Source organism: Salvelinus namaycush, unplaced genomic scaffold (genome assembly GCF_016432855.1).
Source record: "Salvelinus namaycush isolate Seneca unplaced genomic scaffold, SaNama_1.0 Scaffold467, whole genome shotgun sequence".
Classification (NCBI taxonomy): domain Eukaryota; kingdom Metazoa; phylum Chordata; class Actinopteri; order Salmoniformes; family Salmonidae; genus Salvelinus; species Salvelinus namaycush.
The window spans coordinates 82168-96858 of record NW_024061161.1 but is presented as its reverse complement, the minus strand read 5'-3'; the positions used below and the strand labels follow the sequence as shown (position 1 = coordinate 96858).

The following is a 14691-nucleotide window of genomic DNA, read 5'->3' as shown; positions in this document are numbered from 1 at the left end:
GTTCTTGATCAGAGTTGGTTGAATAATGAACAGCTTACCACAGAAAACATGTGTCATACAGATTCAAATCTTTATTGATCACAACATAAAACAGATACAGTACATTAGTTAGATCCTCTTACAGGCTGATTTAAATGCAATCAATCACTTCAAGTTATCATTCCATTAATATGGGATTGTTCAGGGAAGTCATAATTTAAAACATACCATTAACTGATTGGAATTTACAAAGATACGTTCCACAAATACTCAATGTGGATCAGATACATTTCACACATCATCCTATAGTGATTGACACATGGCCATGAAACAATGTTTTTCAATCAAACGTTCTCGTCCCTGTTATCCAAAAGGCCATTTTGAAAACCTGACGATGTAGTAGTACAAGGTGGTGACAAGTTTACAAGCTGGTTCCCATGGCGATGACGTCCTGAGGCAGCCCTGCCATTTTGAGCGTTGTGAAGGAGCCCAGTTTAGAGTAGAAGTCAAACATCCTCCTGTCACCCTGCCTCAGCTCACAGAACACACCTCTGGAACCTGTAGGAGAGAGAGGGGCGGGGTAGATTCAGATGTTAACTACAGTCAAATGATAACGAGGGGAAAAGAATGAGGAACAAGACAAACTGAACGATGCACCTCATTCTGAATGAGGGGCTGTACATGTGTTAGTTCTGATAATCCAGCCCTATGCCATCAGGGAGAGAAGCACCATCTGGCATAGACACATCTGATTCATTTCTGGATCAGTAACTGAATCCTACTTTGTATTGTGCCAATAGTCAAATCCCCACCTCTAAAGCTGAATGTGCTTGAACCCCGGTCTGATTACTAATAGGTCAAGGGTATTGTTGAACTCTGACATCATCACGTTGCATAGCAGCCATCACACTAAGCCAGGGTTCTCCAACCCTGTTCCAGGAGAGCTACCGTTCTGTAGGTTCACTCCAACCCTAATCTAGTGCACCTGATTCTAATAATTAGCTGGTTGATCAGCTTAGTTACAACTGGGGTTGGATTAAAAACCTCCAGGAGAGTATCTATCCAGGAACAGGGTTGGAGAGACCTGCTCAGTCAAACAGTGACCAGAAACCCACTGTGCAGGTGCACAACTACAAGGGAGTCAGCACCCTAATCACAGTAGTGGCTGTGAATATACAAGTTAACAACTCACCACTGGTCTTCATCAACGAGAGCAGGCTGCCAATCATACGCCTGGCGGGGGCGGGGTCTGTAACCCGGGGGTGGAGCTGCATGGTTACCATGGAAGGGAAGTCCCCTGGCAACGCTCTCTACAAGAAGGACGGGGGGGAGAGGGAGAAAAAATCTAATCGTATTTTCAGAGTCAAGGAACTCCATACAAAACATCTGAAGTAATACAGAGAGACAGAACTGAACTACAACCATATAGAATAATGTTGGGGTCAATGATTGAAACAAGACCAAGTCATATTCCAGTGTGTGATTGTGCAGTTGGAACCCAGCGGTTACCTGGTTGTTCAGTGCAGCTGCTGTGGTGTCAGTAAGGCCCAGGGCATAACCACACACCCCCCTCTCATCCTCCAGAACCAGACCACAGCTTGGGGAGGGGCACAGCTGCCCTCCTGCTAGCCTGGGGAGGGGGAGAGGTACACTGGGACATTACATACTGGCTGTCTAGACTGAAGGTCAGGACAAGCGCGCAGTCACATATTGAAGAACAACTACTGGCTGATCAGAGACTGTCCAGAGTGGATCATTGGGGAGTCATGCTGTACACACTCCCTCCCTCACCCATCACTGATCACTGTCCAGAGTAGATCATTGGGGAGTCATGCTGTACACACTCCCTCCCTCACCCATCACTGATCAGAGACTGTCCAGAGTAGATCATTGGGGAGTCATGCTGTACACACTCCCTCCCTCACCCATCACTGATCAGAGTAGATCATTGGGGAGTCATGCTGTACACACTCCCTCCCTCACCCATCACTGATCAGAGACTGTCCAGAGTGGATCATTGGGGAATCATGCTGTACACACTCCCTCACCCATCACTGATCAGAGCAGGTAGTGCTGCTGCAGGAGCCTTGGCCTCTCCTCTCTGCATCTCCATGTGGATCTTCTGTATCTCAGTCTGAAACAACAGAGATGTTATGAAGACAAAATCAATAAAGATGTCAGCTAGCCGATACATGCCTCACGTATTAGAGGTGGTTTGGTGAACCAAACCTAACGCCCGGGTTAGCTTATAACTACACGCGTTAGCTTCTCAATGAGAATGAAACGAGTCATATTAGCATAATTATTAAAACAATAGAGTACCACAGTATGAGTCAGAATACCCATAACACCTAGCATCATTCATTTTTCCCATAAGTGATTTTAGAAACACTTAAAATAAGGGTTGTGTTTTGTGTAGGTTTACCTTGGCGTGACGTTCTGATAACCATGGAAACCCCCCCCATCAGACAAGGTGACTTATCAATATATTCGCCTGTATTTACCTCCCAAAAATGTAATGCTAATGTGGCTATCATACAGAACTACAAATGCCATGACATAGACGAGACTGCTGAATCGATGTTGTAATGAATAAATTGACTAAAGTTCTTTATATGGACAATTCTGTGAACTGTCTTGTGCAAGTTTTAAATTGACACAATACCTGTTAGCAAAGGTGTCAGCTAGAGATGATGTGCAGGAGCTTCTTGGGATTTGTAGTTTTGCATGATGTCTACTTTGATGCTAATTAGCATTTTTGAATCAGAGTAAATAGAGCCGAATATATTGATTTAAAAAAGTCACCTTGTCCGAGAGGCACACAGCCCTTATTTTAAGTGTTTCTAAAATCCCCTATGGGAAAAATGAATGGAGGAAAAACGTTTGGAACCATTTCCCTTTTTGACTGCTAGGTTTTATGGGAATTCTGACGTGTCCACTGTGGTGCTCTATACTACAGGCTTTCGCTCAGTGGGCTAACACAGTCTTATGGCAAAACACTCAGAAAACCTGGTTTCCATTCCCAGTCGGTCCACACGTCTCGTATATTTTAACAGATATGTTATAGTCAGTTCTAGATATATTGAAATAACTAACCTTGTCTTCTGGGCAGAAGGGTCGTATAGAATACACTGATGTCATAGGAGGGTGGCGGAACAGATCTCTGTTACCATGGCAAGGCAGCATTCTCTAAACAACAATAAACAGCAGCAATACTATCGTCATCAACCAGTCAGTACCAAGTCAATGATCTCTTTGTTATGCCTGAGAGATCAATGGCTCTGTCTAGGTGGTTGTCTGTGATCCCCTGTGTGTGTGTGTGGCTTGATCTGTGATGTGAATGTGACAGCAGAAGTACATACAGCTGTAGTGTGTTCTGTGTGGTGCATCACATTGTACTCGTAGACAAATAGTAGCAAAAGGTGAATGTTTGTTGCAGACATCCAGTAACAATTTTGGATGACATAATTACATAAAAGTTTGACTGCAGAATTTATTACCAATGTTGATGCAATGACGTTGTCGACCGATTGAGATGTAAGAGGCATACAAAATAATTCCAGTCATCTCATCAAAGGGGTGATATATGAGGGTTAAAGGGGTGGGATATGGGATTTAAAGGGGTGGGATATGAGGGTTAAAGGGGTGTGATTTGGGGGTTAAAGGGGCGGATGATGGGGGTTAAAGGGGCGGGTGATGGGGGTTAAAGGGGCGGATGATGGGGGTTAAAGGGGCGGGTGATGGGGGTTAAAGGGGCGGATGATGGGGGGTAAGCGCCGTACCTGGAACTCCCCGGAGAGACCCCCTCTAAACCCCCAGGGCTCTGGGTCGTCAGTCATCACCTGGGCTGAGGGCCTACTCTGCCCCCCTGTGGACACAAACAATATTACACTTAAATGATACATCAACCTGTATGCTTATTGCCTACTGCATACTGCTCCTTGTACCACAACATACAATAACGCAGTGACCTACACAACAACATACTATATGGGTCTCTCTCCCCTCCCCGCAGCCACGCCCGGTGTACTTAATTATTTGGCGGCGCCGCTTCATGTGTCTCACACACACTATTCCCCCCCCCCCCCCCGTTGTACCCAATTGTTTGACGTAGGCGCGGGCCAGGGTGACACCACTCTTGATGTCACAGATGTAGTTGTAGAGGTCGTAGAGGATGCTCCGGTTGGGGGCGTTGGACAGACGGTTAAACATGGTAAACACAGCAACACACATCACGTCAAAACACTTCGCCCTGGAACGCCACTCTGCTGTCTGTAGAGAGGGAGAGAGGGGACCGAGAGATACATGGAGACAGAGAGAGTTAGTGAGAAAGAGAGAGGGTGTGTGTGTTAGAGAAAGTTGTCAATGTAAGTTCTTACAATTTCCACATCAATAAAGATACTTAAATTATTACATTGATTGAGTGTGTCCCACTCAGTCCTTGTCTCTATATCCCGCACTGCCTCTGAGTCCCTTCAGCCAGTCCAGTCCCAACACACACACTCCTCACCATCTCAGTCCAAACACACACACCTCACCATCTCAGTCCAGTCCCAACACTCCTCACCATCTCAGTCCAGTCCCAACGCACACACACTCCTCACCATCTCAGTCCCAACACACACACACTCCTCACCATCTCAGTCCCAACACACACACTCCTCACCATCTCAGTCCCAACACACACACTCCTCACCATCTCAGTCCCAACACACACACTCCTCACCATCTCAGTCCCAACACACACACACACACACACTCCTCACCATCCCAGTCCCAACACACACACTCCTCACCATCTCAGTCTCTGCCTCTCCCACTGCTTCTCTGTGTGCTTTCAGCCAGTCCAGTTCCGTCAGCATGGTTCTAGCAGTAGAACCGTGTTCATACGGCAGGTAGAACAGTTCTGAGAGTAGCTGGAGATCGTCCAGGGTCAGGGGTTCTGCTGTGAACAGGGGGTTGTCCCCAGAGCCTGGCACGTACACAGGGTCTCCCACGTCAGTCTGCATGGGCTCCTCATCAGAGGACTCTTTCTTCAGGTGGGTGGGGTTCAGAGGTCGAGGGCCTGAGGTGAAGACGACAGCCAGAGAGTTAATTAATCTGTTTTATCTTTTCACAATGAATAGATGTAATTAAAAAGTGGATCTGTAATCACGGTCCTCATGGAGACTATGATGTGTTGTTTTTGTGTCGTTTTCATGTGTTTGCCCACGAGGGGATAAATAAAGTTGCATTGAATTGAATGTTGAAGCTGCTTGGTTGGTCATCTTTCCCTCTGTACCTCCAGGCTGGTCCGTGCTGAGGAACTCCTGTAGCCAGTCAGTCAGGGCCAGGGTGAGGGCTCTCCTGGGGCTGTAGCAGGGGTCTGAGCCTGCCTCATCATCATCATCACCTGCTGGGGCGATGACATAGTTTAGGGTTAGTTTAACTCATTGGCATTGTGGTTCATCCTAAGATTGGAAGGTTGGGGGTTCGATCCCCCCGGTTGAGTCATACCAAAGACTCTAAAAATGGGTGCCGATGCCTCTCTGCATGGCACTCAGTGGATGGATTGGGGGCAAGGCCCTGAGATAGACTGGCGTCCTGTCCAGGGGTTATTTGTACATCAAGCTGCCTCACATAAGACATTAAAAGGAGTGTAAAACAGTAACACCTCATAGATACTCACTCATCTCCACGTCTCTCTGTCCTCCTCCAGACCGGCACCACGTCGCCAGGGTATGGATCGCCACGAAGTTAGGGTAGTACTCACAGTTAGGGTTGGTCAGCACCCCTCTCAGCTTGGGGATCAGGTCTGTGGGACGATCCTAAGGAGAGGAAAACATGTAGCCAATTAGGGGGGTTCAGCCTGACCGGGAAACTATCCAAGGTGGATTAATGGAGAAACAAGCTGGATTTTTTATTCTACATCTACTATTAACATACTCCCTGTCTACCACACTGCTTATAGAACACTGTTTATAGAACAAAGCTTCTAGAACACTGCTTATAGAACAGTGTTTCTAGAACACTGCTTCTAGAACACTGCTTCTAGAACACTGCTTCTAGAACACTGCTTATAGAACACTGCTTATAGAACACTGTTTATAGAACACTGCTTCTAGAACACTGCTTCTAGAACACTGCTTCTAGAACACTGCTTATAGAACACTGCTTATAGAACACTGCTTATAGAACACTGCTTCTAGTGCAATAGCAGTGCATTATATAGGCAATAGTGGTTGAAAAGACAATAATTATCATAAACCCACAATAGAAGGTGAATAGAAAAGCGTATTAATTATAGACACCTTGTATGGTCTCGTCCACTGGGGTCATAGTATTAATTATATAAACCTTGTATGGTCTCATCCTCTGGGGTCATAGTATTAATAATAGACACCTTGTATGGTCTCATCCTCTGGGGTCATAGTATTAATAATAGACACCTTGTATGGTCTCATCCTCTGGGGTCGTAGTATTAATTATATAAACCTTGTATGGTCTCATCCTCTGGGGTCATAGTATTAATAATAGACACCTTGTATGGTCTCATCCTCTGGGGTCATAGTATTAATTATATAAACCTTGTATGGTCTCGTCCACTGGGGTCATAGTATTAATTATATAAACCTTGTATGGTCTCGTCCACTGGGGTCATAGTATTAATTATATAAACCTTGTATGGTCTCATCCTCTGGGGTCATAGTATTAATAATAGACACCTTGTATGGTCTCATCCTCTGGGGTCATAGTATTAATTATATAAACCTTGTATGGTCTCGTCCACTGGGGTCATAGTATTAATTATATAAACCTTGTATGGTCTCGTCCACTGGGGTCGTAGTATTAATTATAGACACCTTGTATGGTCTCATCCTCTGGGGTCGTAGTATTAATTATATAAACCTTGTATGGTCTCATCCTCTGGGGTCGTAGTATTAATAATAGACACCTTGTATGGTCTCATCCTCTGGGGTCGTAGTATTAATAATAGACACCTTGTATGGTCTCATCCTCTGGGGTCGTAGTATTAATAATAGACACTTTGTATGGTCTCATCCTCTGGGGTCGTAGTATTAATTATAGACACCTTGTATGGTCTCATCCTCTGGGGTCGTAGTATTAATAATAGACACCTTGTATGGTCTCATCCTCTGGGGTCGTAGTATTAATAATAGACACCTTGTATGGTCTCATCCTCTGGGGTCGTAGTATTAATAATAGACACCTTGTATGGTCTCATCCCCTGGGGTCATAGTATTAATAATAGAAGCCTTGTATGGTCTCATCCTCTGGGGTCATAGTATTAATAATAGAAGCCTTGTATGGTCTCATCCTCTGGGGTCATAGTATTATTAATAGACACCTTGTATGGTCTCATCCCCTGGGGTCATAGTATTATTAATAGACACCTTGTATGGTCTCATCCCCTGGGGTCATAGTATTATTAATAGACACCTTGTATGGTCTCATCCCCTGGGGTCATAGTATTATTAATAGACACCTTGTATGGTCTCATCCTCTGGGGTCGTAGTATTAATAATAGACACCTTGTATGGTCTCATCCTCTGGGGTCGTAGTATTAATAATAGACACCTTGTATGGTCTCATCCCCTGGGGTCATAGTATTAATAATAGACACCTTGTATGGTCTCATCCTCTGGGGTCGTAGTATTAATAATAGACACCTTGTATGGTCTCATCCCCTGGGGTCGTAGTATTAATAATAGACACCTTGTATGGTCTCATCCTCTGGGGTCGTAGTATTAATTATAGACACCTTGTATGGTCTCATCCTCTGGGGTCGTAGTATTAATAATAGACACCTTGTATGGTCTCATCCCCTGGGGTCGTAGTATTAATAATAGACACCTTGTATGGTCTCATCCTCTGGGGTCGTAGTATTAATAATAGACACCTTGTATGGTCTCATCCTCTGGGGTCGTAGTATTAATTATAGACACCTTGTATGGTCTCATCCTCTGGGGTCGTAGTATAAATAATAGACACCTTGTATGGTCTCATCCTCTGGGGTCGTAGTATTAATAATAGACACCTTGTATGGTCTCATCCTCTGGGGTCGTAGTATTAATAATAGACACCTTGTATGGTCTCATCCTCTGGGGTCGTAGTATTAATTATAGACACCTTGTATGGTCTCATCCTCTGGGGTCGTAGTATTAATAATAGACACCTTGTATGGTCTCATCCTCTGGGGTCGTAGTATTAATAATAGACACCTTGTATGGTCTCATCCTCTGGGGTCGTAGTATTAATAATAGACACCTTGTATGGTCCCATGAAGATTCTCTGGGGGTCGTAGTCATTGGCGTGGATGTTGTCCCAGATAACCGGCGCCCTCTTCAGGACAGAGGACACCTCTACAATGGACTCTACAGTGATGTGGTGCGACACCACCTTAGGACCTGCAGGACAGGATAGCATAGAGTGGGTTAGATTGGATGCCTGATAGTCTTACCAATGTGCATTGTAATGTCCTTAAAAATCCCTCATCCGAGGAAACATTCCAGGAGCAAAATATAGCAAACAGACTATAGTTGGAAAACAACATGAAGGAAAGTGACTTCCTGTCTGCTCTCACCTGTCCAGAGAACATCAATCCCAGGTAGGAGGTTCTCTCCCACAGTGTGAAGGTAGGCCGACTGGGAGACGTTAGGAGTACAGAATGCTGCACAGTAATCTGAAACAAACCACAACACACACAGACATTCTAGTCCTTGACGACACTTGCAAAAAGCAGCAAATTGTGAGAAAATAAATCATTTTTATACAGGGTGTGTCCAATATGGCTGCCAGCAACCAACATGTAATGGAACACTGCTTTTAATTACAATGACATTCTCATTGTGCGGTTGTCTGACATTGGAATGTTGATATGGAATTGGAATGTCCATTCTAGATCCTTCTGATTCTATTTCTATGGGTCTGACTGACCGTTTGTCCATTCTAGATCATTCTGATTCTGTGGTGATGGTCTGACCTCTGACCTCACCTGTGGGGCAGAAGAGGAAGGTGTCAGGCTGTCCCAGGTGTTTGAACACCTCGTTGGTGACAGCTACCTGGGCGTGGGCGAACGAGCTGAATGCCTGCTTGTCCGCCGGACACATCTCTGTCTCGATGTCGTCGAAGAGGAGGGAGAAGGAACTGCAGCCAAACCCACTTACCTGGAAGAGGAGAGGGGAGGAGAAATCAGCTTTTCTCACAGGCCACACTTTCTCTCTAAACATACTTCTAGAACCCCACCTGACCTGGTCCAGTTCTAGGCTACCATACTTCTAGAACCCCAACTGGTCCAGTTCTAGGCCACCATACTTATAGAACCCCACCTGGTCCAGTTCTAGGCTACCATACTTCTAGAACCCCACCTGACCTGGTCCAGTTCTAGGCTACCATACTTCTAGAACCCCATCTGGTCCAGTTCTAGGCTACCATACTTCTAGAACACCACCTGGTCCAGTTCTAGGCTACCATACTTCTAGAACCCCATCTGGTCCAGTTCTAGGCTACCATACTTCTAGAACACCACCTGGTCCCATTCTAGGCTACCATACTTCTAGAACCCCAACTGGTCCAGTTCTAGGCCACCATACTTCTAGAACCCCACCTGGTCCAGTTCTAGGCTACCATACTTCTAGAACCCCACCTGGTCCAGTTCTAGGCTACCATACTTCTAGAACCCCACCTGGTCCAGTTCTAGGCTACCATACTTCTAGAACCCCACCTGGTCCAGTTCTAGATCATCATACTTCTAGAACCCCACCTGGTCCAGTTCTAGGTTACCATGGTTCTGGAACATCACTTGGTCCAGTTCTAGGTTACCATGGTTCTGGAACATCACTTGGTCCAGTTCTAGGCTACCATAGTTCTAGAACATCACTTGGTCCAGTTCTAGGCTACCATAGTTCTAGAACATCACCTGGTCCAGTTTCCTCTTCAGGGTGGCCACCTCTTTGGGGTTGGAGAATGTGATGTCCAGTCCAGGGGAGATGGCGTAGATGAAGTCCACTCCGTTCTTCTTCGCTGCAGTTATCAGAGCAACCAGTTTCTCTGGAACAGAAGATTAACATTCACCCCAAATGGCACCCTATTCCCTTTATTGTGCACTACTTTTGACCAGGTCAAAGGTCGTGCATTATATATCCTGTACATACTGTATAGATTAGGGAAGAGGGTGCCACGTCAGTTTTTTTTAAAATACAATTTTACCTTCAATTAACCAGGTAAATGGATTGACAAGAACACATTTTATTTGTCCATGTCTCAAAATGACTACCTAAACCCTAAAGACGTGCACCATCTACTTTTACTATTTGGGGGAAATGGTGTCATTCGAGACAGAGGCTTTTACAACAATGCGTTAGTTGCTAAGTAGATCAATTCAATCTAAGTAGATCAAAGGTAAAGGGGAGTGGATCTTCAGGTCAAAGTGAGGGCATCAACGATGATCTGACATGACAACATATCAACAGACACAATATGGAGCTGTATCTCCTAGGCAACGCCACAACAACAACAACACACACCACAATCACTATGTCTCTTATCTGAACTAAGGGTGGGGTGTAACTAGGTGGTACTGATGTAGGGGTCAGGGGTTTGCAACACTGTGTGTGTGTGTGTGTGTGTGTGTGTGTGTGTGTGTGTGTGTGTGTGTGTGTGTGTGTGTGTGTGTGTGTGTGTGTGTGTGTGTGTGTGTGTGTGTGTCGCGGTGTCCTCCTAACCTGCCTCCTCAGGTGAGTACAGGTCCCTCCAGTACATTCTGTGTTTGTAGTCATCTTTAGGGGCGTAGAGGTACGTGTTCAGACCCCACTTCTGCTCCCTACACAAACAAACACACTGTATGAGACACTTCTGGCAAAGCAACAACTTCCTGTAAGGACTGGATAGGTGAAAGGAACACGTGGATAATAAGTTCCCTGTGAAGAAGAGGGAGAGGAAGAGTATGGGTGAGTGTGTGTTTAGAAATGGTTTACTACCTCTGGAAAAGCTCAGTCCTCTGTTCCATAGTCCATGGTCGCCCGTAAAAGCCTGAGTGAAGCAAAGGTCATATGAACTGTTACAGTTGTCATGCATACCGTGGAGCACAGAGCACGCAAAGCTGTCATCAAGGCACAGGGTGGCTACTTTGAAGAATATAAAATATATTTTGATTTGTTGAACACTTTAATAAAGGTTACTAAATGATTCCATATGTGCTATTTCATAGTTTTGATGTCTTCACTATTATTCTACAATGTAGCAAATATTAAAAAATAAAGAAAAACCCTCTAATGAGTAGGTGTGTCCAAACTTTTGACTGGTACTGTATATATATCAGGGATGGGTAACTCCAGTCCTCCAGAGCCTGATTGGTCACTCTTTTTGCCCCAGCTAACACACCTGACTCCAATAATCAACTAATAGTGGTCTTCAGTTTAGAATGCAATTAGGTTAAATCAGCTGTGTTTGCTAGAGATAGGGGGAACGGGACACCACTCCACCCCTCAGGACTGGAGTTTCCCCATCCCTGATATAAACTCAGCCAAAAAAGAAACGTCCCCTTTTCAGGACCCTGTCTTTCAAAGATAATTCGTAAAAATCAAAATCACCTCACAGATCTTCATTGTAAAGGGGTTAAACACTGTTTCCCATGATTGTTCAATGAACCATAAAATATTAATGAACATGCACCTGTGAAACGGTCGTTAAGACACTAACAGCTTACAGACGGTAGGCAATTAAGGTCAGTTATGAAAACTTAGGACACTAAAGAGGCCTTTCTACTGACTGAAAAACACCAAAAGAAAGATGCCCAGGGTCCCTGCTCATCTGCATGAACGTGCCTTAGGCATGCTGCAAGGAGGCATGAGGACTGTAGATGTGGCCAGGGCAATAAATTGTGATGTCCGTACTGTGAGATGCCTAAGACAGCGCTACAGGGAGACAGGACGGACAGTTGATCGTCCTCGCAGTGGCACGTGTAACAACACCTGCACAGGATCGGTACATCCGAACATCACACCTGCAGGACAGGTACAGGATGGCAACAACAACTGCCCGAGTTACACCAGGAACGCACAATCCCTCCATCAGTGCTCAGACTGTCCGCAATAGGCTGAGAGAGGCTGGACGGAGGGCTTGTAGGCCTGTTGTAAGGCAGGTCCTCACCAGACATCACCGGCAACAACGTCGCCTATGGGCACAATCCCACCGTCGCTGGACCAGACAGGACTAGCAAAAAGTGCTCTTCACTGACGAGTCGCTGTTTTGTCTCACCAGGGGTGATGGTCGGATTCGCGTTTATCGTCGAAGAAAAGAGAGTTACACCGAGGCCTGTACTCTGGAGCGGGATCAATTTGGAGGTGGAGGGTCCGTCATGGTCTGGGGCTGTGTGTCACAGCATCATCGGACTGAGCTTGTTGTCATTGCAGGCAATCTCAACGCTGTGCATGATAGGGAAGACATCTTCCTCTCTCATGTGGTACCCTTCCTGCAGGCTCATCCTGACATGACCCTCCAGCATGACAATGCCACCAGCCATACTGCTTGTTCTGTGCGTGATTTCCTGCAAGACCGGAATGTCAGTGTTCTGCCATGGCCAGTGAAGAGCCCGGATCTCAATCCCATTGAGTACGTCTGGGAACTGTTGAATCGGAGGGTGAGGGCTAGGGCCATTCCCCCCAGAAATGTCAGGGAACTTTCAGGTGCCTTGGTGGAAGAGTGGGGTAACATCTCACAGCAAGAACGGGCAAATCTGGTGCAGTCCATGAGGAGATGCACTGCAGTACTTAATGCAGCTGGTGGCCACACCAGATACCGACTGTTACTTTTGATTTTGACCCCCCCCCCCCCTTTGTTCAGGGACACATTCTTTTTCTGTTAGTCACATGTCTGTGGAACTTGTTCAGTTTATGTCTCAGTTGTTGAATCTTATGTTCATACAAATATTTACACATGTTAATTTTGCTGAAAATAAACGCAGTTGACAGTGAGAGAACGTTTCTTTTTTTGCTGCGTTTAAAATGTCTTCATAGAACTACAATGTACTCATAGAACTAGAATGTCCTCATAGAACTAGAATGTCCTCATAGAACTAGAATGTCCTCATAGAACTACAATGTCCTCATAGAACTACAATGTCCTCATAGAACTACAATGTCCTCATAGAACTACAATGTCCTCATAGAACTACAATGTCCTCATAGAACTACAATGTCCTCATAGAACTAGAATGTCCTCATAGAACTAGAATGTCCTCATAGAACTAGAATGTCCTCATAGAACTAGAATGTCCTCATAGAACTAGAATGTACTCATAGAACTAGAATGTACTCATAGAACTTGAATGTACTCATAGAACTTGAATGTCCTCAGATAATTAAAATGTCCTCATAGAACTAGAATGTCCTCATAGAACTAGAATGTCCTCATAGAACTAGAATGTCCTCATAGAACTAGAATGTCCTCATAGAACTAGAATGTCCTCAGATAATTAAAATGTACTCATAGAACTAGAATGTCCTCAGATAATTCAAATGTCCTCATAGAATTTGAATCTTTATACAATTACAATGTCTTAATAGATCTAAAATGCCCTCCTAAAATTAGAAAATAAACGCAGTTGACAGTGAGAGGACGTTTCTTTTTTTGCTGAGTTTATATGGTATATACAAATATACCATATTATTATAATCTGACACATGCACTGAAATGTGTGGCTTAATGTAACTACATTGAATCAAAACAGACACTATTTGTAGGCCTTTCCTACAGCAGGCTATTTGATTGACATCTTACAGTAGACCATTTGACATGATGACGAGTAGAACTCTCACCTTCCACCACACCACTGATGAACCTGCGGGTCTTCCCCGTCTCAGCTGCCGCCTTGGAAGCGCTCGGCTTCGGCATGGTTTTCTCCAAGTTCTAGGTAGTTTCAATTTGTGTACCTGTCCCGGAGATGATTTGATCAGGCGTTAGATGAAGTCTTTAGTAGCACATCGAGCTAGGTAAAGTTAGTCAATGACACTCGATCACTCAAAACGGCCTAGCTGTGTTTGTCAACCACGTAGCTCTGCATAGGATTTTATTAGCATGATAGTTATGAGTTCCTTATTGCTCCCTAGTGCGCAGACTCAGTAGCTCGCCAAATAAAGCGATATAAGTTGTGCTACAGAATTAGACAGTGGAATGCCAATCATAGGAAGAATCATAATTCAAAGTCGAGAAAATATTGTTTTAGTTAACCATGCGCAATCGTGGATCGATCGATGTCGAGCTACTGGTTGGTGCGTGCTTAAAGAGACAGTGTACAATTTCCTTTAAAGGGCCCGCTCTCCATCTTATCAACGTGCCAAATAAAAAAAATAGGCATCAGTTCACAAGTCTACTTTAACTTAATTCATTTCCTCTTAAACTAGTCTTGCCTGTGATTACCTTGTACCATCCTCTTCAAAGTGAATGTCGTTTTGGAAATGTATAGTTTGGCAGGTTAATTATTTTCTACATTGTGAGCTTCAAAGCCAAAGGTAGGCTGTTACTAAGCAACTCGTTTCCACTTTAAGAAGACTGACAGTGTAGTGTTTGAGATATTCCTTCATCTGTCAGTCCATGGATCCGTCCAGTCAGGGCAATGGGGTGGACACTAGTTCAGTATTACACAATAATACTCTTTATTCATTCATAAAGAACATGTTCATAATTGGGAATAAAATGACCAAGGGAATCTCA

At 44.6% G+C, this 14691-nt stretch overlaps 1 protein-coding gene across 2 annotated transcripts; it reads right to left on the bottom strand.

Annotated features, from left to right (window-relative positions):
* Positions 1-45: 45 nt before the first annotated feature.
* Positions 46-14220, bottom strand: LOC120041436 (protein O-GlcNAcase-like). 2 transcript variants are annotated; one of them, XM_038986386.1, is made up of 17 exons: positions 13797-14220; positions 10959-11010; positions 10704-10801; positions 9899-10029; positions 8975-9146; positions 8564-8662; positions 8248-8387; positions 5648-5786; positions 5261-5374; positions 4776-5044; positions 4077-4251; positions 3762-3847; positions 3076-3168; positions 2028-2113; positions 1489-1609; positions 1172-1289; positions 46-537 (listed from the first exon to the last, which is right to left on the bottom strand). In XM_038986386.1, the coding sequence occupies exons 1-17, from the start codon at positions 13870-13872 to the stop codon at positions 401-403; spliced, it is 2106 nt and encodes a 701-aa protein (XP_038842314.1). In that variant the 5' UTR covers positions 13873-14220; the 3' UTR covers positions 46-400. The 2 variants fall into 2 exon arrangements, with proteins under 2 accessions (XP_038842314.1, XP_038842315.1); XM_038986387.1 differs by having other exon boundaries at positions 5261-5371.
* Positions 14221-14691: the final 471 nt, after the last annotated feature.